Consider the following 26,841-nt stretch of genomic DNA (forward strand, 5'->3'; position numbering starts at 1 on the left):
CAGGTCTGGCAACATATGTGGAGAGAAATCAGAGTTAACATTTCAGGTCCAATGACCCCTCCTCAGAATACTTCTGTTTCTAATTGTTTCGGATTTACAGCATTCACAGTTCTTTCATTTTTTTTAAATGGGGCATGGGACTCAGATAACATAGCTAACAGAAATAGGCTCAGGAATGGACAGAATGGCAGCTTAATGTTACAGAGAATAGATGCTGCAGGAAGAGAAGACAGGTAGTGGCATTTATCGTTAGGGATAATATTACAACTTTACTTAGAGACAAACAAGAAAGGGATGATCACCTTGTTGTGATTGTATTATAGGCCTCCCAATAGTTAGCAGGAAATTGAGAAAAAAATATAAGAACACAAATATCTGTAAGAATAATACGGGTGTAATATTAGGGGATTTTAACTTTCCAAATGGACTGAGACGGTCTAATACGTCCAAGACTTATTCAATATGCGAATGTTACTAGAGAAGGAGCAATATTTGACCTTCTGTTGGAAAACAAGGCAGATAAAGTGACTGACTTGCTTTGGAGCAAGTAATCGCAATTCTATTAGTTTTGTTATAGTTAGGGAAAAGGATAAAACTGATCTAAAAGTTAAAGTTCTAAATTGGAGTAAGGCCAATTTTGATGGTATTAGGCAGAAACTTTCAAAAGTTGATTGGGGAGGCTATTCACTGGTAATGGGAAGGTTGAGAAGTGGGAAGCCTTTAAAAATGATGAAATGAGAGTTCAGAGAGAGAGTATGTTCATGTTTCTGTTACTCTGAGGGGCCAAGGCTAGTAGGTGGAGGGAATGCTGGATGACTAGAAACATTGAGGCTCTGGTCAAGAAAAAGAAGGAAACATATGTCAGGTATAGACAGCTAGGATGGATTGAATCCTTCGAGGAATGTAAGGGCAGTAGGAGTACACTTAAGAAGGAAATCAAGAGAGCAAAAATGGGACATGAGAATGCGAAGAATAACTGCACAGAATAGGGTCCCTTCAAGATCAACATGGCCTTCTGTGTGTGGAATCTCAGGAGATATGTGAGCTACTAAACAATTATTCTGCATCAGTATTTACTGTGAAGGAGGACATGGAAGCTAGGGAGCTAAGGGAAATAAATAGCAATGTCTTGAAAAAGAGTCCACACTAAAGAAGAGAAAGTGCTGGAGGCCTTAAAACACATTAAGGGAGATAATTCCCAGGATCTGATCAGGTGTTTCCCAGAACTCCGTGGGAAGTTAGGGAAGAGACTGCTGCGCCCCTTGCTGAGATACTTGTATCATCAACAGCCAAGTGCGGTGCCAGCGAACTGGAGATTGGCTAATGTAGTGCATTATTTAAGAAAAGCTGTAAGGAAAAACCAGGAATCTATACACTGGAGCTCCTTAAATCAGTGGTGGATAGATTGTTGAAGGGGATTTTGAGGGACAGAACTTATGTGCATTTGGAAAGGAAAGGACTGATTAAGGATAGTTACCATGGCTTTGTATGTGAGAAATAGTGTATCACTAATTTGACTGAGATTTTTCTGAAGAGCTGACAAAGATGATAAATGAAGAGTGGTAGGCACTGTCTATATGGACTTCAGCAAAGTGTTCAACGTGGTTTCATATGGGAGACTGGTAAGCAGGGTTAAATCACATGGAATCTGGGAGAGCTGGCCAAATTAATACAAAACTGCCTTGAAGATAGGAGACATAAAGAAGTGGCAGAGGGTTGCTTTTCAAAGTGAAGGCCGGTGACCTGTGGTGTGCAACAAAAAATGGTGCTGGGTCCACTGCTTTTCATTATTTATATAAATGATTTGGACATGAATACAGAAGGCACGGTTACTAAGTTTGCAGATGACACCAAAATAGGTGGTGCAGTGAACAGTGAAGATGATTATCTCAGAATACTGTGGTACCTTGATCAGATGGGCCAATGGACTGAGGAATGACAGATGAAGTTTAATTTATATAAATTGGAGGTATTGCATTTGGTATGGCAAACCAGGGCAGTACTTATACAGTTAATGGTAGGACCCTGGGCGGTATTGCCAAACAGGAAGATCTAGGAGTGAAGGTGTACTGTTTCTTGAGAGGAGAGTCACAGGCAGAAGGTGTGGTGAAGAAGGCACTTGGCATGCTTGCCTTCACTGGTCAGGACATTGAATATAGGAGTTGGGATGTCATGTTGTAGCTGTACAGGACATTGGTCAGGCCACTTTTAGAATACTGCATACAATTCTGGTTGCCCTACGAATGATGTTGATAAACTTCAGAGGGTGCAGAAAAGATTTACAAAGTTGTTGCCAGAATTGCAGGGTTTGAGTTCTGTAGAGAGGCTGAATAGGTAGGGGCTTTTTACTCTGGAGCACTGGAGTCTGAGGGGTGACCTAAAGGGATTTATAAAATCATGAGGGGCATAGCAGTGAATAGCCAAGGTCTTTTTCCTAAGGTGAGTGAGTCCAAAACTAGAGAGTAAAAGTTTAAAGAGTGAGGGGAAAATTTAAAAAGGACTTGGGGGTCAATGTTACCATGCAGAGATTGGATCGTGTATGGAATGAGCTGCCTGATGAAGTGGCTGAGGTGAATACAATTGCAACATTTAAAAGGCATCTGGATGGTTATATGAATAGGAAGGGTTCAGAGATATATGGGCCAAATGCTAGTAAATGGGACTCGGTCATGATTGGGATGTCTGGTTGGCGCGAACGAGTTCAACTGAAGGGTCTGTTTCCGTGCTATGGGACTTAATGCCTTTCTATGATCAAAGTGGTGGTAGGTTGGCCCACAGCAAAACCTCAAAACAAAGATAAGCCTCGTCAAACAGTTAAAACTTTCTTCAAGATCCACGTTGGCAAGCCTTTGTAAATGTTGATTCAAGATAGCAGAAAAGTCCTACTACAACAAAATTTGAGTTTGATTACTTGATGATTGGTATCCAAGAGGGTATTTTACTATTTCTAAACACGCCAGCAGTTCACACTCTGGAAAGTCAACCTACATCTGATTTGGAACAGTTATGTTGCTTAGCAAGATCAAAATCAGAATCAATTATGACAAACATCTGGCTAAATGGTTATCTGGTTCTAAGCTAGTCTTTATACAGCACTTAGCTTGGAGCAGCAGTTGGAAAACCCCCCCAGCAGTAACCAGGATGTGGCAACATAGTAATCAGTTAGCCTAGAAATTTAGCATGGTGTGAATAAAGCAGAAATATCGTGAGAATTTTCAGTGTGGTTCATGTTGATGACATAACTTTAAATATGAGAATGGCTCTAGTTTGGTGAGAATTGGGCCCCTGGCAATTACTACTTAACCCTCTCTTATCCAACAGTTTTACAGCAATGGGAATTTAGTTAGTTAACCTTTTCATAACATTAGTGATAGGAAGTCTAACAAAATTAGAGAAATAATTCTCGTCTAAGATATTGATTGTAAGTTTAAGAGATGTCAGGAGAGGCCAACAGAGTGGAATGTGTAGCTTGTCATAGTGAGGAGTCCTGAAGCTGCCAGTGTCCTAGATGATCACACATGCAGGAATTACTCTGAGCTGCAGAAGCTGGACCTTTAGATTCAGAGCTTGAGCAGTAATCATGGACACCACACACATTCATAGGCTGATGGAGAAAGTGGGTACTAGCTAGATAGATAATGAACTGGCTAGGTAACAGGAGGGTATTGTAGTGGATGGAAGTTTCTCAAAATGGAGAACTGTGACCAGTGGTGTTTCACAGGGATCCGTGTTGGGACCACTGTTGTTTGTGATATACATAAATGATAGAACATAGAACATAGAAAAATACAGCGCAGTTCAGGCCCTTTGGCCCTCGATGTTGCGCCAATCCAAGCCCACCTAACCTACACTAGCCCACTATCCTCCATATGTCTATCCAATGCCCGTTTAAATGCCCATAAAGAGGGAGAGTCCACCACTGCTACTGGCAGGGCATTCCATGAACTCACGACTCGCTGAGTAAAGAATCTACCCCTAACATCAGTCCTATACCCACCACCACTTAATTTAAAGCTATGCCCCCTCGTAATAGCTGACTCCGTACGTGGAAAAAGGTTCTCATGGTCAACCCTATCTAAACCCCTAATCATCTTGTACACCTCTATCAAGTCACCCCTAAACCTTCTTTTCTCCAATGAAAACAGCCCCAAGTGCCTCAGCCTTTCCTCATACGATCTTCCTACCATACCAGGCAACATCCTGATAAACCTCCTCTGCACCCGTTCCAGTGCCTCCACATCCTTCCTATAGTATGGCGACCAAAACTGCACACAATACTCCAGATGCAGCCCACCAGAGTCTTATACAACTGCAACATGACCTCAGGACTCCGGAACTCAATTCCTCTACCAATAAAAGTCAGTACGCCATATGCCTTCTTCACAGCACTATTTACCTGGGTGGCAACTTTCAGAGATCTGTGTACATGGACACCAAGATCCCTCTGCTCATCCACACTACCAAGTATCCGACCATTAGCCCAGTACCCCATCTTCTTGTTAGTCTTACTAAAGTGAATGACTTCACACTTAGCTACATTGAACTCCATTTGCCACCTTTCTGCCCAGCTCTGCAGCTTATCTATATCCCGCTGTAACCTGCCACATCCTTTCTCATGGTCAACAACTCCACCGACTTTTGTATCATCCGCAAACTTGCTCACCCAACCTTCTAGCCCCTCCTCCAGGTCATTTATAAAAATGACAAACAGCAATGGTCCCAAAACAGATCCTTGTGGAACACCGCTGGTAACTGCACTCCAAGATGAACCTATACCATCAACTACTACCCTCTGTCTCCTTCCAGCCAGCCAATTCCTAATCCAAACCTCCAACTCACCCTCAATGCCATATCTCCGTATTTTTTGCAGTAGCCTACCATGGGGAACCTTATCAAATGCCTTACTAAAATCCATATACACCACATCTACCGCTTTACCCTCGTCCACCTCCTTAGTCACCTTCTCAAAGAATTCAATAAGGTTTGTGAGGCACGACCTGCCCTTCACAAAACGATGCTGACTATCCTTGATCACATTATTCCTATCCAAATGTTCATAAATCCTATCCCTTACAATTCTCTCTAAGACTTTGCCCACAACAGAAGTGAGACTCACCAGCCTATAAGTTACTAGGGTTATCCCTACTCCCCTTCTTGAACAAGGAAGGTATTAGTGGTCTAATTAGCAAGTTTGCAGATGACACTAAGATTGATGGAGTAGCAGAGAGTGAAGGGGACTGTCAGAGAATACAGCAGAATATAGATAGATTGGAGAGCTGGGCAGAGTAAAGGCAGATAGAGTTCATTCCAAGCAAATTCGAGGTGGTGCATTTTAGAAGATCCAGTTCAAGAGCAAACTATACATTAAATGGAAAAGTCCTGAGGAAAATTGATGTACAAAGTATCTGGATATTCAGGTCCATTGTACCCTGAAGGTGGCACCGCAGGTCAATAGAGTGGTCAAGAAGGCATATGGCATGCTTTCCTTTATTGGACGGGGTATTGAGTACAAGAGTTGGCAGGTCATGTTGCAGTTGTACAAGACTTTGGTTCGGCAACATTTGGAATACTGCTTACAGTTCTGGTCACCAAATTACCAAAAGAATGTGAATGCTTTGGAGAGGGTGCAGAGGAGGTTGCATGGTATGGACGGTGCTAACTATGAAGGGAGGTTGAATAGATTAGGATTATTTTCATTAGAAAGACAGAGGTTGAGGGGCACCAGATTGAGGTTTACAAAATTATAACAGATATAGATGGGGTGGATACCAAGAAGTTTTTTCCCCCCAGAGTGGTGGGCTCTATTATTAGGGATCACAAGTTCAAAGTGAGAAGGGAAAAGTTTGAGGGAGATATGCATGGAAAGTTCTTTAAGCAGTGGGTGGTGGGTGCCTGGAACGCATTGCCAGAGGAGATGGTACAGGTGTATACGATAGAGTCATTTAAAATGTATCTAGACAGATACATGAATGGGCAGGGAGCAGAGGGATACAGATCCTTAGAAAATAGATGACAGGTTTAGATCGAAGATGTTCAACAAGGTTCCCCATGGGAGACTGGTTTGCAAGGTGAGATCTCACTGGATATAAGGAGAACTAGCCATTTGGATACACAACTGGCTCAAAGGTAGAAGACAGAGGGTGGTGGTGGAGGGTTGTTTTTCAGACTGGAGCCTGTGACCAGTGGAGTACCACAAGAATCGGTGCTGGGTCCACTACTTTTTGTCATTTATATAAATGATTTGGATGAGGTATAGTTAATATGTTTGCAAATGACATCAAATTTGGAGGTGTAGGGGACAGTGAAGAAGGTCACCTCAGATTACAACAGGATCTTGACCAGATGGACCAATGGGCTGAGAAGTGGCAGATGGAGTTTAATTCAGATAAATGCAAGGTGCTGCAGTTTGGGAAAGCAAATCTTAGCAGGACTTGTACACTTAATGGTAAGGTCCTAGGGAGTGTTGCTGAACAAAGAGACCTTGGAGTGCAGGTTCATAGTTCCTTGAAAGTGGAGTTACAGGTAGATAGGATAGTGAAGGCGGCATTTGGTATGCTTTCCTTTATTGTCAGAGTATTGAGTACAGGAGTTGAGAAGTCATGTTGCAGCTGTACAAGACACTGGTTAGGCCACTGTTGGAATATTGCGTGCAATTCGGGTCTTCTTCCTATCGGAAAGATGTTGTGAAACTTGAAAGGGTTCAGAAAAGATTTACAAGAATGTTGCCACGGTTGGAGGATCTGAGCTACAGGGAGAGGCTGAACAGGCTGGGGCTGTTGTCCCTGGAGCGTTGGAGGCTGAGGGGTGACCTCACAGAGGTTTACAAAATTATAAGGGGCATGGATAGGATAAATAGACAAAGTCTTTTTCCCTGGTGTGAAGAAGTCCAGAACTAAAGGGCAGAGGTTTAGGGTGAGAGGGGAAAGATACAAAAGAGACCTAAGGGGCAACTTTTTCACACAGAGGGTGGTATGTGTATGGAATGAACTGCTAGAGGACATGGTGGTGGCTGGTATAACTGCAACATTTAAAAGGCATTTGAATGGGTATATGAATAGGAAGGGTTTGGAGGGATGTGGGCCAGGTGCTGGCAGGTGGGACTAAATTGGGTTGGGATATCTGGTCGGCACGGACAGGTTGGACCAAAGGGTCTGTTTCCATTCTGTACATCTCTATGACTCTATGTGGATCGGTGCAGGTTTGAAGGGCCTGTTCCTATGCTATAATTTTCTTTGTTATTTGTTCATGAGGCTGAGAGTTATGTGATACATAGCACAGTTAGAGAGGTGGTCACACCGCACCTCAAGGGGCTATAAGAAACAAAGGAATGGATGACCATCCAGACAGTCCAGAAAGGACAAGTAGGTAGGACAGGAGTTATAGTATTGAGGGTTTAGAAGAGTGGATTTCTTGAAATATATCCAGGAGAGTTTTTTGTATCAATATGTAGAAGGCCCAACGAGGGATGATGCAGAGCTGGATCTGATTCTACACAGAATATAGAACAGTACAGCACAGTATAGGCCCTTCGGCCCTCGATGGTGTGTCAACTTTTTATCCTACTGGACATTCTAGGTAAAGAAACCCAACAAGTGTTTGATGTGACAGTGGGGAAACATTTAGGCAATCACAATCACAACACAGTATGATGCAAATCTGTTCTGGATAAGGAAAAAAATGGCCTGCAAAAGATTGCTTTAGACTGGGGGAAAGTCAGATTTTCTTAAAATAATGCAGGGTGTGGACACAGTAGACTGGGAACAGCTCCTTGCAGGTAAGTCTACAGTGGAGCAATGTGGTGTTGGGTGGGGAGAGGGGAGGTTTGGCATTCAAAAGGAGTTTGGGAGTCTACTGGCCCAACATGAACCATTCAGTAAGAAATGGTGGAGCAATACGTTCAGAGCACTCTAGATGTTCAAGACAATTCAAAACTGGATAAAGAAGAGTAGGGCTTTTAGCAAGTCCAAAGGGAACAATTCAACTGTGGCCCTGGAGGAATACAGGAAGTATAGAAGGAACTTAAGAATGCAATTGAAGAGCAAAAAGTGGTCATGAAAATGGACTTGCAAACTGGATTAGGGAGAAGCCACAAGATATTGGAAGGGTGTTAAATGAATATTTCTCTTCAGTCTTCACTCTAGAAAAGGAGAACATAGGTATGGAATTCAGGAAAAGTGACTGTGAGGAACTTGCATAGTTTTATGTGCAATGCAGAAGTACTGGAGGCTCTGCTGGGCTTACATGCAAATCCCCTGGCCCAAATGAATTGCATCCCAGGCTGCTGTGGAGGCAAGGCAAGAAATTGCAAGGTCTCTGACTAAATTTTAAAATCCTCTCTAGCCACAGGGGAAGTGCCAAAGGACTGGAAGACAGCTAATGTGGTTCCACTTTACAAGAAGGATGGTAGAGATGAATCTGGAAATTATAGACTGGTGATTGTCATGCCAGTGGTAGGGTAACTACTGCAGACAATTCTGAAGGACAGAATTAATGCCCATTTGGAAAGGCATGGTTAATTAGGGTTGGTTAGCATGGCTCTGTCAGAGGAAGTTTAAATTTTTCAAAAATGTCAGTGTGTGTGGATGACCAAAGTTTAGTCGACGTAGTTTATGTGCATTTTCACAAAGCTTTGATAAAGTTGCACCTGGGAGACTGACTGAAAAGGTTAAAGCACGTGGAGTTGTGGGAACCTTGACGAGATGGTTCAGAAACTGGCTTAGTAACAAGACACAAAGTGTAGTGGTAGAAGGCTGTTCCAGTGACTGGAGGCCGGTATCCAGCAGTGCACCCCAAGGATCATTACTGTGACATTTATTTGTTACATACATAAATGATATAAATGAAAATGTGGAAGGAATATTTTGCAAAGTTTCAGAGGAAAACAAGATTCATAGAGTTGTTATTAGCGAAGATGGCAATAAGTTACAAGAAGATATTGATGGGTTAGTCAGATGGGTAGGAGAAAGTGAGGACTGCAAATGCTGGAGATTAGAGCTGAAAATGTGTTGCTGGAAAAGCGCAGCAGGTCAGGCAGCATCCAAGGAGCAGGAGAATCAATGTTTCTCCTGCTCCTTGAATGCTACCTAGTCAGATGGGTAGACCAGTGGCAGATGGCATTTAACCCCGACAAGTGGAGATGATGCACTTTGGAAGAAGAAACAAGATGAGGGAATGATGAGGCAGGACACTGGGTAGTTTTGAGGATGGAGGGATCAGAGGATAATTATTCACAGATCCCTGAAGTTGGCAGAGCATGTGAATAGGATAGTTATGAAGGCATATGGGACACTTGCTTTCATCAGTTATGGCATAGAATATAAGAGCAAGGAGACAATGTTGGAGTTGTATAGAGCATTGGTTAGGCCATAGCTAAAGTATTATATGCAGTTCTGGTCACCTCACTACAGGAAGGATGTGATAACACTCGAAGAGCTACAGAGGAGATTCATCAGGATGTTGTATGGGTTGGAGAAGTTGAGCTACTGAGGAGAGATTAGATATGCTTGGATTGTTTTCCTTAGAGCAGAGAAGACTGAGGGGAGACATGATTGAGGTGTATAAGATTATGAGGGGTATGGACATGGTGAATAGAGGGAAACTATTCCCCTTAGTTGAGGGGTCAATCATGAGAGGGTGTGGTTTTAGGATAAGGGGCAGGATATTCACAGGGGATTTGGGTTACAGCTTTTTCACTCAGCGGGTGATGGGAATCTGGAATGCACTGCCTGGGAAGGTAGTGGTGGCTGGAAACCTTACCTCTAAAAATATTTGGATGAGTACTTCAAATATCATAACATTCAAAGAAATGGGGCAAATGCTGGAAATTCGGATTAGTACAGTTTTAGTGGTAGTTATGTTGGTGCAGACACGATGGACCGAAGGGCTTTTTCTGCGCTGTATACATTTATAATTATGATCGATACAGACGTGGTCGTATCAGTAATTGCAGAACCAGATTTTAATAAAATGCGTTCTAGACTTCTGTTTTTAATATTGAGTAAGATTTCAGCTAGGCTGAGAACCTATACCAGGGGATCTTTACATACTGAGGGTTACAGTCTCTTATGAGAAGCAACTGGTTGAGTTACCAGTGCTAGTAGCAAAAGGCTCAGGCCCAAGCTTGATGGGACAAAACTGGTAGCGAGGAATTCACCTAGACTGGCTTCACATTTTTCAGTTAGAAAATGGCTGTTTGAGTGACATTCTAATTAACTACCCAGAAGTCTTCCAGAATGATTTAAGAAATATTAGTGGAACCAAGGTCACCTTGCATGTTTACCAGGAACCAATTCATCAATTCTCCAATGCCCATTCAGTGCCATTTGCTTCATTGGCAAAAGTACCAGTAGAAATCAGAAGGTTGGAAAGTGAAGGAATCATCAAATCAGTCCAATTCGCAGAATAGGCAGCACCAATCATACCGACTTTTGAAGTCTGACGGATCAGTTTACATTTGTGGGGATTTTAAAACAAATTATAAATCATTTTTCACAGCTGGATAAATATTCAATCCCTCAGCGGGGGGGGGTGCTGTCCTTCACGAAGCTGGGCATGAGTCAAGCTTACTTGCAATTGCATTTACACCAGGATTCCCAGGCATATGCTACAATTAATATTCATAAGGGCTGTACCAATAAACGAGACTGTCATCTGGGGTATTGTCAGCCTGTGAAATTTTTCAGCAGGTGATTGAGAACATCTTGCAAGTTCTATCTCAGATCAACATTTACCTCAATGATGTCCTGTTAACAGGGAGAACTGATCAGGAACACTTAGAGAACTTGGATATAGGTGATCAGGCTTCCACATCTGTCCAGGAGCTAAAGTCAACTCTTGGGCTGGTAAATTACTCTGGAAAGTTCATATGTAACCTAGCATCCATCTTGGCATCTTTGCATCAACGCCTAAAAATGAATCAGCCTTTAATGGTCACACAGACAGCCCCTGGTTTTCAATGAAATAAAGAAACATTCATCATCTTCAAAGGTGTTGGCACACTATGATCCCAAGAAAGATATGATGTTGACAAGTGATGCCTCCCTGTATGACATCGGAGTCATATTAGCTCATAGGTGACCTAATGGAAAGGAACGCCCAAGAATTTATGCAACCAGGACTTTGGCTGATGCAAAGCATAAACATGCTCAGATAGAAAAAGAGGATTGGTGGTTATATTTGGATTCACAAAGTTTCCCCAATACCTTTACAAATAAAAATTTGTGATAATCATGGACTACAAAACTCTACTTGGACTGCTTAAAGTGTACAAAGCAACGCCACCCATAGCTTCGGGCCACATTCAGCGGTGGGCTCTAATACGATGCGCTTATAATTATATGTCAGAACATCAGCAAGGCAGTCAAATAGCAAATTCAGATGCACTGAGCCATCTCTCATTAGCAGGAGGGTGGTGTCCAATGGAACAGTCTGTAAGGATATTAAATTTTCTAGACATGATCCCAATCACAGATGACAATATCAGATTTTGGAACAGAATGATCCAGTCCTTTTAAAACTAAAACAACTGGTATTAATGGGGGAGCACCAAAGGGTAGTCACAACTAGAACTGAAACTTTTTGGATGCAGGCAGACCAGCTCACAGAGGATGTCATAACGTTATGGGGAGTAAGATGCTTGTCCCAAGCAAAGTTCGCTGTCAGGTTCTGACTGAACTTCACCAGAGCCATCCAGGAGTCTCCAACATGAAGATGTTGGTGAGAACTTACGTCTGGTGGATGCAGACATAGCTGTGTTGGTAGGGAAATTCCCAAGGTGCCAACAAGGACAAAAAGTACCATTAGCAGCTCCCCACACTCGTGGGAATGGCTGGGTAACCTTGGACTCGGTTGCATGTTGTCTGTGTAGGTCCTTTCATGGGTTCGATGTTCTTTGTCAGTATAGATGCACACTCAAAGTGGCTGGATGTGCACAGAATTCTTTCAACAAATATGGGGACAACGATAAAAAAAACTACCCTACATCATACATTATCCAATCAATCAACAAAAATCATCCAATAGCCTGGCAGAAAGAAGAGTCCAAACTTTGATGGATAACTTGAAGAAACAGCCTACAGCCTCACTAGATACCACAATGTCATGATTCCTATTTGACCATGGGACCACCCAACATGCATAATTGTTAGAAGTCGCCACACCAGGTTAAGTCTGATCTTCCCGGACAGGTCAGGGGGAGGCATCAGGAACTTCAATACTGGACACAAGATTTTGCCATGTGACGAAGACAGTTTGATGCAGATGACGACGTTTGGTGTAAGAATAATGGAAATGGCCCCACAATGGTCAGAGGCATGAATGACACAAGATTAGGCCCAGTAACGTATAAAGGTGAGATGGTCCTGAATAAGCATGTGGACCATATGAAAATCACAAATTTGCAAATAGTGCAGGAGCAAAATACACCCTGCCCCACTGAATATTCGGAAATGCTGCTGAAATGCATGGACTCACCATTTCCATCAGAGATGGAAATGACAAAAGTAGCTACCTCTATGCCTTTGCCACCAGAACAGTGAAAATCTACCAAGCTTCTCCTAACGTAAGAGGTGAGCTCCTGTGCATTACACGCTGCCCATATCAGATGCTGAATCAGAGGAACCTGACCTGGCACTAAATCACCCCAGGAGGCTCACCAAGAAAAAGGACTGGCCTATGTCTGTGGAATCAGAAGGGAGGGGACGTAGTGACTATAATGAGCTCAGCCAGCTGGACTTCACATATGAATTCACTATAGGATTACATTTACAGCCCCAAGTAGTAAGTCCTGTCTAACATACAGAGTGGCAGAGATATTGACACTCTGATGCCTGACTCTGAATGAGACTAAGACAAGGACTGAACATATATAGATAAAGGGTGACTTGGTGTTGGAATACTGTCCACTGCGGAGTTATTTCAGAAGGCATATGGAATACTTGTATTTTATATCTCAGCTAATAATGGCAGGAGCAAGGAGGTTATGCCGGACCAGCTTAAAATGCTGGCTAAGCAACAAGTAGAACACTGAAAGCAGTTCTGCTCACTGCCTTACAGGAAGGATGTGACTGTACAAAGCTTACAAATGGATTTACTAGGTTGTTGCCTGGGCTGGAGGGTCTGAGTTGTGAGGATATATTAGGTAAGTTAACATTGTTTTCTTTGAGCAGTAAAGGTTGAGGAGAAGCCTGATAGAGGTGAATAAGATTGAGGATCATAAACAGAGTGGACAGGATTGCAGTTTCCCCAACAGCAGATGAGTCTGTAACCAAATTGCATAGATTTGAGGTAAGAGGTAGAAGGCTAAGGGGAGGGTTGAGAAAAAAACCTTTTGATTTACAATAGGAATCTGAAGCACATTGTCTAAAAGGGCAGTTGTTCAGAAACTCTTGTAACATTTAAGCTGTACTTATATATTCACTTCAATTTCTATAGTGGCCAGGGCTAGAATTGGAAAGCAGGATTAGCATTGTCAGTTGAATGGTATGGACACCTGTCTTATCAACATCTATGAGTACATAATTGCTGGGAACATTATTGAGACTGAAAGCTGATAAATGCCAACAGCCTGATCACCTATACCCCCGAGCATTAAAGGAGGTGGCTACGGAAAGACTGGATGCATCTTCTTAAATTCTGTATGTTCTGAAGCAAACACAATATATCGGAAGGTGGCAAATTAACCCCAATGTTTTTTTTAAAACGAAGTTGGAAGGGAGAAAACTGGGAATTACAGACTAGTGAGCCTAACATTAGAAGTAGGTGGCTGTTATAAAAGAGGTGACAACAGGGCATCGGGAAAATACCAATTGGTTAACACAAATTCAACTTGGATTAATGAAATGGAAATCACGTTTGACATATCTATTGAAACTTTTTGAAAATGTAACCTGTAAAATAGATAAAGGGAGAACCAGTGAATATAGTGTATTTGGATTTTCAGAAAGGTTTTGATAAAGTCCCACATGAGTTTTTTTGTACAGGATCAAAGTCAATGAGTTGCTAGCAATATACTGTAAGGGAATGAGAATTGGTTTAACAAACAAGAAACAGAGTAAGAATAAATCAGTCTTTGAGAATGGAAGGTAAGAGTGAGAGAGCAGGGATCAATGCTTGAGCCCCAGCTCTTTACAACATCAACAATTTGGAAATTTGGAGCCAAATGTAAATTTCTAAATTTGTGGATGACACAAAACTAGATGGGATTGTAATCAGTGAGAAGAATGTAAAGAGGCTTCAAGGTGATTTAGACAAGTAGATTAAATGGACAAATACATGCCAGATACAGTACAACATGGATAAGTGTGATGGTGTCTGCTTTGGTAGGAAAAACATCGTGACATGTCATGACATTGTGACATGTAAAATGGGCTTGGGTGTCCTTGCACAGAAGTCACTGAAAGTCAGAGTACAAATACAGCAAACAGTTAGCAAGGCAAATGATCGTTCAATGCAAGCAAGTTTCAGTACGGGAGCGCAGTTTTGGTCTTCTTATCCAAGTAAAAATTACTTGCTATAGACAGAATGCAGTAAAGATTCATTGGACTGATTCTGGATTAGTGGTGCTGGAAGAGCACAGCAGTTCAGGCAGCATCCGAGGAGCAGTAAAATCGACGTTTCGGGCAAAAGCCCTTCATCAGGAATAAAGGCAGAGAGCCTGAGGGTGGTGAGATAAGCTAGAGGAGGTTGGGGTTGCGAGAAAGTAGCATAGAGTACAATAGGTGAATGGGGGAGGGGATGAAGGTGATAGGTCAGGAGTGGATAGGTGGAAAAGAAGATAGGCAGGTAGAACAAGTCATGAGGACAGTGCTGAGCTGAAAGTTTGGAACTAGAGTGAGGTGGGGGAAGGGGAAATGAGGAAACTGTTGAAGTCCACATTGATGCCCTGGGGTTGAAGTGTTCCAAGGCAGAAGACAAGGCGTTCTTCCTCCAGGCGTCTGGTGGTGGGGGAGTGGTGGTGAAGGAGGTCCAGGACCTGCACGTCCTCGGCAGAGTGGGAGGGGAAGTTGAAATGTTGGGCCACAGAGCAGTGTGGTTGATTGGTGCGGGTGTCCCAGAGATGTTCCCTAAAGCACTCTGCTAGGAGGCGTCCAGTCTCCCAATGTAGAGGAGACCGCATCGGGAGCAATGGATACAATAAATGATATTGGTGGATGTGCAGGTAAAACTTTGATGGATGTGGGAGGCTCCTTTAGGGCCTTGGATGGAGGTGAGGGAGGAGGTGTGGGCGCAGGTCTTGCAATTCCTGCGGTGGCAGGGGAAGGTGCCAGGATGGAAGGGTGGGTTGTAAGGGGGCGTGGACCTGACCAGGTAGTCATGGAGGGAACGGTCTTTGCGGAAAAGGGTGGGGAGGGAAATATATCCCTGGTGGTGGGGTCTTTTTGGAGGTGGCAGAAATGTCGGCAGATGATTTGGTTTATGCGAAGGTTGGTAGGGTGGAAGGTGAGCACCAGGGGCGTTCTGTCCTTGTTACAGTTGGAGGGGTGGGGTCTGAGGGCGGAGGTGCGGGATGTGGACGAGATGCGTTGGAGGGCATCTTTAACCACGTGGGAAGGGAAATTGCGGTCTCTAAAGAAGGAGGCCATCTGGTGTGTTGTGTGGTGGAGCTGGTCCTCCTGGGAGCAGATACAGCGGAGGCGGATGAATTGGGAATACGGGATGGCATTTTTGAAAGAGATAGGGTGGGAAGAGGTGTAATCCAAGTAGCTGTGGGAGTCCGTGGGTTTGTAAAAAAATGTCAGTGTCAAGTTGGTCGTCATTAATGGAGATGGAGAGGTCCAGGAAGGGGAGGGAGGTGTCAGAGATGGTCCAGGTAAATTTAAGGTCAGGGTGGAATGTGTTGGTGAAGTTGATTAATTGGTCAACCTCCTCGTGGGAGCACAAGGTAGTGCCAATGCAGTCATCAATGTAGCGGAGGAAGAGATGGGGTGTGGTGCCAGTGTAATTACGGAAGATCAACTGTTCTACGTAGCCAACAAAGAGATAAGCATAGCTGGTGCCCATGGCTACCCCTTTGGTCTGAAGGAAGTGGGAGGATTCAAAGGAGAAATTGTTATGGGTGAGGACCAGTTCGGCCAAACTAATGAGAGTGTTGGTGGAAGGGTACTGTTGGGGACGTCGGGAGAGGAAAAAACGGAGGGCTTGGAGGCCCTGGTCATGGCGGATGGAGGTGTAGAGGGATTGGATATCCATGGTGAAGATGAGGTGTTGGGGGCCGGGGAAACTGAAGTCTTGGAGGAGGTGGAGGGCGTGGGTGGTGTCTCGAACGTATGTGGGGAGTTCCTGGACTGGGGGAGGGGGATAGGACAGTGTCGAGGTAGGTAGAAATGAGCTCAGTGGGGCAGGAGCATGCTGAGACAATGGGTCGGCCAGGGTGGTCAGGTTTGTGGATCTTGGGAAGGAGGTAGGATCGGGCAGTGCGGGGTTCCCAGACTATGAGGTTGGAAGCTATGGGTAGGAGATCTCCTGAGGTGATGAGGTTCTGTACGGTCTGGGAGATGATGGTTTGGTGATGGGGGGGTGGGGTCATGGTCAAGGGGGCGGTAGGAAGAGGTGTCCTCAAGTTGGCATTTGGCTTCAGCAGTGTAGAGGTCAGTGCGCCAGACTACCACTGTGCCCCCTTTATCTGCTGGCTTGATGGTGAGGTCGGGATTGGAGCAGAGGGATTGGAGGGCTGCGCGTTGTGAGGGTGGGAGATTCTGAGGATGGCAGATTTGTCATTGTGCAGAAAGACTGAATCACCTGAGCCTCTCTTTACTACAAGAATAAGAGTGGATTTCTGGACAAAATGGATGCTGGGATGATCTTTCTCCTAGTAGAAGATCCAGTACAAGGAATTCAAAATCTCAGGATACACAGTAAGGCATGTTGGACTGACAGGAGGAGAGAGGTAAAATTCTGAATTTGGTGGAATTCCCTGCACAGAAGGCTATGGAGGTGAAGTCACTAAACATATTTAACAGAGATTTCTAGAGGCTAAGGTCAGGTGTATGAAAAGAGAGCAGGAACATGGCATTCAGAAACAGTACTAGATATGATCACATTGAATGGCTGAATGGGCTTAAATGGGCCAAATCGCCATATGTAAATCCCTTAATCAGCCACACTGTTCTTTTAGTACTCTGGCAGGAGGCTGGAAGAACACAGCAAGCCAGGCAGCATCAGAAGGTGGAGAAGCCGACGTTTCGGGTATAACCCTTCTTCAGGACTGGAGGGTGAGTGTGAGGGGCACTGCAGATAAAGGGGGAGGTGGAGCTAAGGTGGTGAAATGGGGATAGGTGAAGACAGGAAGACAGTACGATCTGGTTGGTCATTGGGAGGAATGAATCCAGTTGGTGGCAGGGAGAGGGGCTGGGAAGGGTGTCCGGGTATGGGGAGGGAGTTTATTTGACAGGCAGGAGGGTGGAAGAACAGAGCAAGCCACTTTGGATTTCAGCATCTGCAGTTTTTTTTTTGTCTCTAACACTGTTCTTTTATACAGTTATTTAAATGCCTGTAGAAGACACCTGGATTCCTCTGATGTTAGCCACCAGTCTCTTCTCATTTTTTTTTTTTGGTCAGTTCATAGAGTCATCTCTAATCTTTATATATTTAACCTGTTTCTCACTTTTCTGCTTCACTTTATTATCTATAACTTCTGGCACTCAGAAAACATGAGCTTTGCTTTTATCTTTTAACCTCGTGGGAGCATACCTCAACTGTACTATGCCTAATTGATCTCCTCTTTAACACAGCCCAGTCTTTCACTATAAACAGTGCAATATTTAAATTTCAACAATGTGATGCATAGAATTGAAACATCAGCTTAAGATGCCACAATTTAGTATGAAGTCATTAGTTCACTATGGTTGTGTATGTAATCAGTTTCCTCCAATACTTCATGACTGTGTGAAGTCTGAAAGAATGGCTATACCAAACCAATGGATGTGAGCAGTGGTTTGCTGAGCATTTTTGGGCCAATCTGTTCTATAATTTAAAAAACAATATTAAGGTATTCCTTTATTTGCCACTTTTCTCGAGTCTTACTCGAGTCTTATCAGTTCACTCTGGTTACCGAGGTCAAAGGTATTGATTCCAAACCTCTAAGATAGATTTGGATTTGCATTAGGTTAAACACTGGCCTTTCAACTCTAGAATTTGGATCAAATCTAGCCCAAAATGAGAACATTAAAATCTCCTCTGTCTGATGATTCCAACAGTCTGATACAAAATGAGCTGAGCAGTCACAATCTAGATCCTAGAGGCCTTGCTTTGGCACAAGCCAACAATCTGGTGGCAAGGACAAAGGACATTAAACTGTCACTGTTATTTCATGGTTCATACTGATGAATCTCAAAGTCACATATAAGGTTAGACCATAAACTCTTAAATGCCTTGAGACTTTTTATTCAGAGAGCTTATGGCAACATAAAATACCTGTCAAGCACTGTGGCACCACTCTACTTTCCTACGTACCCAGACTGCAGCTGCAAACTCACTCCATTACAGTTTGCTCTGCACATCAGTAGAACCTAGTTCTTTTAGGGTTTTCATCCATATTTTGACATTCACTTTTGTTTCATTAATCTGATTCTCCTCCAAAGTCTGCAGATTCAGAACAAGTAATGCAAGAGTACTCAATAGAGTCCATATTCCCAAGCAAGACAGACTTTGAATGAACTCAATAAATTATACACTTGCAAAATAGCATGGATATTCAGTGACACAAAGTCAAAGTTGAAGGAACACTAGGAGAAATGACTGTTAAAACATTATGGGCCTCAGTTGTTCCCAGTACATCTGTTGGCCCAGTTCAGTTGTGCAAGTGACTTCACCAGGTCAGACACTGGAAATTATATTGTATGACGAAGCCAAGTGCAACTGGCACATGTACAAAATTGAAGTGAAATGGTTTCCCAGAATTTATTCAACCTACACAGGGGCACGTTGTAGTGTCAGCATGCATACATCATCTGGTCATGAAATGGTGAACTGCCTTTCAATTCTACAACTCTCTGCCTCCCATTATCCAGGATCTGCATATTTCCTTTTTATAGGGTGAGATGATATTCCCAAGATGCCCAACAACTGTGATCAGAAAAGAAACAGCTGTTTTAGGAAGACCTGTGTAAAAACCAGGAAAATTTAGGAATTTTCATTGATCCACATGCAAAATTAACTACAGAATTTCATGCTACAGCTCATGAACCTTGTTAAAATTACAGTGTATTGATCAACGCTACTGTTATTACCAAACGAAAGTGGGTGGTTAATGACGAAATTAGATAAGGTACATAATTCTGTCCTATACTACGAAACTTTCCCTGAAGGTATTGTTCAATAAACAGAACAAAATGTTCTGTTTTTGGAAGAGACACTCACCTTGTTTCATCATGCGGATCCCTCCATCCTGCATCTTTTCCCACAGTCCATAACACTGACTTCCCTTCTCACACAAGACTGTGCCGTTGTCCCGGTTAATACGTTCTTCACTGATGCCCTGAGGCTCAGAGCGGGAATATGAATCTCTAAAGGCACAAAGCCGCTCACCACTCTGGGCACCTAGGAAAGTAAATAAAAATTAAGACAATGTTATAAGTTAAGATCAAACTAAGGCAAATATTCTCAGAAAGACTGCTTAAATTTTATGTGGTAACATCTATGTTACTAAATTCCAGGCAAAGGGATTCAAATAGCTAAGAACAGTCAATGCCCTACTGTTCACAGGACTATGTGCATTCATGGGTAGATAATTTTAAAACAAACTTGGATGACTTGTTTTCTTGTAATTGTACATTATGAATTCCTTGAAAATGAGTCATTTTCACTGCGCAGCACTTTTGTTTGCATAATTTAGATAATTCTTCATGTTATCATTGCATTCAAGAACAAACAACACACAAAATATGAGGGAGATGTAAGGATACCATCTAAAATACCTTTCATCTCTTTCCTCTCCCATGCAGCCCCACCTCTGACCCCAACACCATAAAAAGTAAAAAGGAAGCACAGATATTTCAGAACAAAGGGAAGTCAAATGGGGAATTTGAAATGTGGAATTGCAGCGTAGCTCATCATGAATTTCTGCTTCCCTTTCCTCAAATTCTACTCTACTCATATTATGTGTTAGCAAGCCAGATCATGAAATGTACTTGTCATTCCTGAAAAAAGTGACAAACATGACTGCTTTTCATTTGCATGTATTAGGTTTCATGACACATCACCATTCATCTTTTCCCGTCACAATCACCAGCCCAAAAACATCCACTCGAAATGAATTTGTGGACAAGCATGCAGGAGGACACTCAGCACACAGTAAAGATAAAAGGTACAGTCATATTGCCTTACCAGACCATGCAGCTGCTCTCTCATTAGAGAGAGACACAACTGATGGTGGTTTAACCCAAGGGTCACCATGCCTACGTGAGGGGAGAGGTTGAGAAGGAGAATTGCAGGAATTGAACCCATGCTGTTGGCATCACTTCACAACACAAAACCTTCCGACCAACTGTACTAAACCAACCCGCTCGCAACACAGTATGAGTAAGCAAGAATAAACATGGGTCACACAAGCAGTATGTGGCTCACCAGTCAATGAGCATCTAGTGCCCCTTGAGAGAACAGCATAGGGATCCAGATTTCTTGTGCTGTTTTTAAAAGAAGGATGTCTCGAGTATTAATGTAATGCTATGGGATCATATCACAAAGTGTGTTCAAAGACAATTGAGTGGAGGAGTACCTCCATCTGCGACACCAAAGTGGATGACTTCACAGTATTGTTAGATTAGACTCTAGGCAACAAGGCCAAGATGGAGGCAAGTTTTGGATTAGACCTCACTGATTTCTTAAAGCAGTCTAGAAGTACAGTGAGAAATTTTTTTTACAATGGCTGCCTTACAATGGTGCCATCTTAGGTACAAGTACCTAGATACAAATCTTGGGATACAAAAAAAATGGAAAAGTAGTAGCATTACTTAGAATCTAAAAAATAACTTTTTTTGTTTAGATTAGATTACTTACAGTGTGGAAACAGGCCCTTCGGCCCAACAAGTCCATACCGACCCGCCGAAGCGCAACCCACCCATACCCCTACATTTACCCCTTACCTAACACTACGGGCAATTTAGCATGGCCAATTCACCTGACTCGCACATCTTTGGACTGTGGGAGGAAACCGGAGCACCCGGAGGAAACCCACGCAGACACGGGGAGAACGTGCAAACTCCACACAGTCAGTCGCCTGAGTCGGGAATTGAACCCGGGTCGCTGGTGCTGTGAGGCAGCAGTGCTAACCACTGTGCCACCGTGCCGCCCTTAGAAATAATAAAGTTATAACACAGTTAAAGGATTGACTTTACAGTCCAGTAAAGAATTTCAAGTAGCAGCAGCTCAGCACATTGTCTGACCACCCATGCCAGACCCCAGTTCAACAACGGTCCTGCTCTGCTCCAAGCCTCCCAATCCACTCCACACAGGCATTCAGTTGCACCAAGATAAGTTAAGTTTCGTTGCTCCAGGACTTGCTCCCCTTTGCGCTGCTCCAGGACTGCTAGAAGGATAGAAAAAGAACAGGCAAAGCAGAGGAGCTCCACGTGAAGTGTCCTACTCTGCCGCCTATTCTACTACTACAGCGGCTCATTCTGGATCTGTGGTCATGAGGATGGATATAACTTCACAGAGGTCAGATTCCATCACCAAGTCATTCTTTACATGACTTGGTGTTTTATGATTTTTAACTTTATTTACACATGAATATTGTAGTCCTTGACTTTAGTACTGCCTCATTCAGAGTCAGCTACCAGAGTGTCAACAAGGTTTCTCTGATTGGACCAAATTAACAACCTCAATCAAGGAATTCCTATTGTATGATGTCCAGCTAGTTGACCTCGTTCCAATCACTGCAAGGCTGCATTGTCCAGTACTCATGGTGTGACAAGAATAGAGAAATTGCAGCATCCCATGGCACTACATCCAGCTCCCCCATAGATGTTAAATACATGTGATTAAGACTGCCAACTTCCACTTCTGTGCTATTCTTCACCTTCACCCTTGCATGAGCTCATCTGTTATTGAAAACTTTAGTTGTAACCTCTAACATGCACTGATGGAGGCTTAGGCAGTGTCCAGGCTTCTCAGCCCAGGGCTCATTCATTCATCGGCTTTTTTCTTTTTTTTCCTTTAACTTGCTTTTTTTCCTAAGATTTTAAAGTGTTTTCTTAAAAGGAAAACTTACCTTGGATCAACTGAAAGCTGGAGCAGTCTCAGCTGGAGGCATGGAGCGATGCAGAGGGCCAGAGCAAAGCAGGATGGAGGCTTGCAGTGGAGTGGTTGAGGACTGAAGGGAAGTGGGCTGAAGGCATGGAGCAGTGCAGAGCAGGTGAGCGCCAGACAGGAGTGGGCTGGAGGCATGGAGCAGACTGAGCTGCAGACTTTGAGGAGAGTGGAGCAGGCTGGTGGCACAGAACAGAGTGGGGACAGGTGTTGACTGGGGACTAGTGCGGGAAGTCAGCGGCTTATGAAGCCAGTCAGGCCATGTGTGGGAACCCCTGCGCTGATCTACTGCGGTGTAATGTTTACCTGTAATCTGTTTATCTAATTGTAAGGCTTATCCTTTTAACTGTATGTCTTATTTTCTAACTTACAGTATGAATCACTGTAAGGTAATGTAACATTTTGCATCTTTATTTCTCTTTTCATAAGATTGTACCTAAGATGGCACCATGAGGGGCAACTTTGCAAACCTTTCACTGTACTCCTGTACCTGAGTATACTGACAATAAAGCTTAATTATACCTAGTTCTAATAAAACCAAAAACCTATATAGTAACACGATTGGTACACATTCAGCACATTGTTTGGGTAAGGGCTTGTATGCTGTTGCTCGTCCTTGTCTTTCTTCTTCAAAATTTTAAAGCAGTTACTTCGCACCGTATGCTCATGCTGTAACGTTCCTCTTTCTACTTGTATCTTTCTACTGTGTCTGCACATGATTTTTTGACATCTTTGTATATATTTATGTTGGATGTAATTTTGCTGCCTTTGTGTGATCATCATAAATCAATTCAATACAATGAAGCACAGAGTCTCATGAAAATCGTCAAACAAAAATGGTTGGACAGAACTGATTGACTCTGCCAGTGAAATATCAGTAGAATTGGCTCAAATACATTAAAATGGGCTGTATTTTTACACCAAAATGAAGTATAACTATTTCATACTTGCTAATGTGATGCACTGCTGATTCTGATGCATAAGAATCTGTGAACCTTTACAGGCCTGAGCAAAATTATTACAATAAAATATGACTCTTCACTGCCGACTGAGTAATTAGGGATAGGGAATAAATGTTAGCCTAGCCAGTGACACTCACATCATGGATACGGCGAATAGCTAAGGTCTTTTCCCCAGTGATGGGGAACAAGTTTTAAGGTGAGGGGGGACAGATTTAACAGACACCTGAGGGGTAGATGTTTCATACAGAGGGTGGTTCACGTATCAAACAAGCTGCCAGAAAAGTGGGAGCGGCAGGTACAAATATAGAATTTAAAAGGTATCTGGATGGGTACATGAATGGGAAGGGCTGAGATGGGTTTGGCAAATGGAACAAGATCAGTTTAGAATAGCTGGTCGGCATAGTCGAGTTGGACCGAAGGGTCTGTTTCCGTGCTGTATAATTCTATAACTACATGCTGAAACTCTCAAAGTTTATTCTGAAAGGAGCTTTCCCTTAAAAACTAACTTTTACAATTGATGTGCCAATATAGTGGCATGCAATGTCAATCAAAGAATACTAAATAAAATGTAGGAGAAAATTACTGATGCTGGAATTTGTGCTGAAAACAACCAATGTGTTCTCTCTCCATGGATGCTGTTTGAATGCTGTGATCCCTAGCATTGGTTGTTTTAATACTAAAGAAAAGATTAGAGTTCAATCACTGCCTGGTGAGATTCTGAGCCAAATAAAACAATGCCTGAATTTCTATTATTGCTCAGTATCTCAATCAGACTAATAGTTAAATCACTACAAATGTCCACAATATAGAACATAGAACAGTTCAGCACAGTATAGGCCCTTTGGCCCATGATGCTGTGCCAAGGATTTATATTAATCTAAGATCAACCTAACCTACACACCCCTCAATTTACTGCCATCCATGTCCAGCAGTTGCCTAAATGTCACTAATGTCTCTGACTCTACTACCATCGCTGGCACTGCATTCCATGCACAAACCACTCTCTGCATAAAGAACTTACTCTGACATCTCCCCTATACCTTCCTCCAATCACTTTAAAATTATGACCCCTCGAGAGCCATTTCTGCCCTGGGGAAAGGTCTCTGGTTATCTACTCTACCCGTCCATGACTACCTGGTCAGGTCCACGCCCCCCAACAACCCACCCTCCCCTCCTGGCACCTTCCCCTGTCACCGCAGGAAGTGCAAAACTTGCACCCACATCTCCCCTCTCACCTCCATCCAAGGTCCCAAAGGAGCCTTCCACATCCAAAGTTTCACCTGCACATCCACCAATGTCATTTATTGTATCCGTTACTCCCGATGAGGTCTCCTTTACATTGGGGAGACTGGATGCCTTCTTGCAGAGCACTTTAGGGAACATCTCTGGGACACCCACACCAAGCAACCCCACCGTTCCGTGGCCAAACATTTCAACTCCCCCTCCCACTCTGCCGCGGACATGCAGGTCCTGGGCCTCCTCCACCGCTACTCCCTCACCACCCGACACCTGGAAGAAGAATGCTTCATCTTCTGCCTCGGAACACTTCAACCCCAGGGCATCAATGTGGACTTCACCAGGTTCCTCATTTCCCTTCCCCTCAACTTACCTCAGTTCCAATCTGCCAGTTCAGCATCATCCTTATGGCCTATCCTACCTGCCAATCTTCCTTCCCACCTATCCACTCCACCCTCCTCTCCAACCTATCACCTTCATCCCCACCTCCATCCACCTATTGTACTCTTAGCTAGCTTCTCCCAAGCCCTACCCCGCTCCCATTTATCTCTCCACCCCCAAGGCTCCCTGCCTCATTCCTGGTGAAAGGTTTTTGCCCAAAACGTTGATTTTCCTGCTCCTCGGATGCCGCCTGACCTGCTGTGCTTTTCTAGCACCACTCTAATCTAGACTGTGCCTGTCATTACCTTGTACACCTCTATTAAGTCACTTGTCTTCCTCCTTTTCTCCAATGTGAAAAGCCCTAACTCACTCAACCTCTTTTCACCAGGCAGCATTCCTGGTAAATCTCCTCTGCATCCTCTCTCAAGCATCCACATCCTTCGTATAATGAGGCAACCAGAACTGGACACAATATTCAAGTGTGGTCGAACCAGGGTTTTGTAGAGCTACAGCAAAACCTCGCGGCTTTTAAACTCAACACGCCCTTGTTCAACACATTTTCAGTCCAACTCGGATGGAAATATTTCTGGATTGAGTATTGCAGAATGAAATGAGCCTAATTGTTTGTGGATGGTTCTTGAATACGTTGCTGGGGTTAGGGGGTATGTAGAGTAACAGTAGATGTTCCCATTCCAATTCCTAGCTGTAACTGTTCAGAAACGATCAAGAAAGGAAAAGGAAAGTGGAGTGGCAATATCACTTAAGAAAAGGCATTGTAGCATTGGAAAATAGAGGATTTCCTTCAAAGTATTAGGACAGAATCCACTTCAGTAAATGAGCAGAAAAAAGGTATGATCTCACTCCTTGGGTAATCTACAGTCTTCCAAATAGAGGAGGAGAAGTAGAGGACGTGCCTGGAAATCACAAAGGTATGCAAGAACTTGAGGACATGATCTAAAATGATCCCATTTGCTATTTGCATCCAGTAAAAGGAAAGGAGGGAGACAAATCTCTGAAATGTGTACAGAAGAACACCCTTGTTCAACGTGTTTTCAGTCCTACTCAGATGGACGCATTCCGGGATGGAGTGCGTGTGCGTGTGTGTGTGTAGCGGGGGGAGCTCTTGGATAAGTTGCCAAGTGTTGATACCTTATCTATAAGTTTCTCAAGATCGTGGAGGTGGAGATTGTGGAAAGCTTTGCCATAGTCTTCAAATATTCCCTACATTCAAAGGGAGATGTGAGAAGTCTGAAGGTGACAGATGGGATACCTTTACAAAAGAATGGATGTAAATCCATTCTTATTATGTATAAATTGGATGATTTAACATCAGTGGTGGGTATGATTTTAGAAACAATAAACAGAGCTAAATAAAACAAACAACCACAAAGGTTGGAGCTGATTAAGGAGAGCTAACACAGATTTTTATTAGGCTGCACTAATCTAATAGAATGTTTTGCAGAAGCAACAGAGAAGGTTGACGAAGGGAATGCAGTGGGTGAGTTTAGATGCCTTCTTAAATCCACGGGACAAGTAAAGAGACTGATTAACAAACTCAGGAATCAAGTAATAGGAGGGTTAATGATAGATTAGATAAATTGGCCTACTCGTGGAATATGGAAGTTGCTGTGTAGTTTACTGCCTGTCCTGAGTTGCCCTTGAGAAGATGGTGGTGAGCTACCCTTTTCATCCAACGCAGTCCACATGCTACAGGTTGACTCACAATGCTATTCGGAAGGGAATTCCAGGATTTTGATCGAGGGTCAGTGAAAGAATGGCAACATATTTCCAAGTCAGGGTGGTGAGATGTTGAAGGGAACTTTCAAGTGATGGTGCTTCTATGTATCAACTGTCCAAGTCCCTCCAGGTGGACATGGTCTTGGGTTTGAAAGTTGTTGTCTAAGGATCTTTGGTGAATTTCTACAATGCATGTTGTAGATAGAAAACACTACTGCTATTGAGTGTTAGTGGAAAAGCGAATAGATATCTGTGGATGTAGTGTCAATCAAGCAGGCTG

At 43.3% G+C, this 26,841-nt stretch overlaps 1 protein-coding gene across 1 annotated transcript in view; it reads right to left on the minus strand.

Annotated features, from left to right (window-relative positions):
* Positions 1-26,841, minus strand: part of bmpr2b (bone morphogenetic protein receptor, type II b (serine/threonine kinase)) — a 300,682-nt gene that overhangs the window by 144,122 nt on the left and 129,719 nt on the right. Inside the window, exon 2 of the mRNA XM_060827667.1 lies at positions 19,357-19,536. Coding sequence (XP_060683650.1) covers positions 19,357-19,536 — 180 coding nt within the window. The remainder of the gene's footprint in view (positions 1-19,356; positions 19,537-26,841) is intronic.

The sequence above is a fragment of the Hemiscyllium ocellatum genome, chromosome 7, assembly GCF_020745735.1.
Source record: "Hemiscyllium ocellatum isolate sHemOce1 chromosome 7, sHemOce1.pat.X.cur, whole genome shotgun sequence".
In the NCBI taxonomy this organism is placed as follows: domain Eukaryota; kingdom Metazoa; phylum Chordata; class Chondrichthyes; order Orectolobiformes; family Hemiscylliidae; genus Hemiscyllium; species Hemiscyllium ocellatum.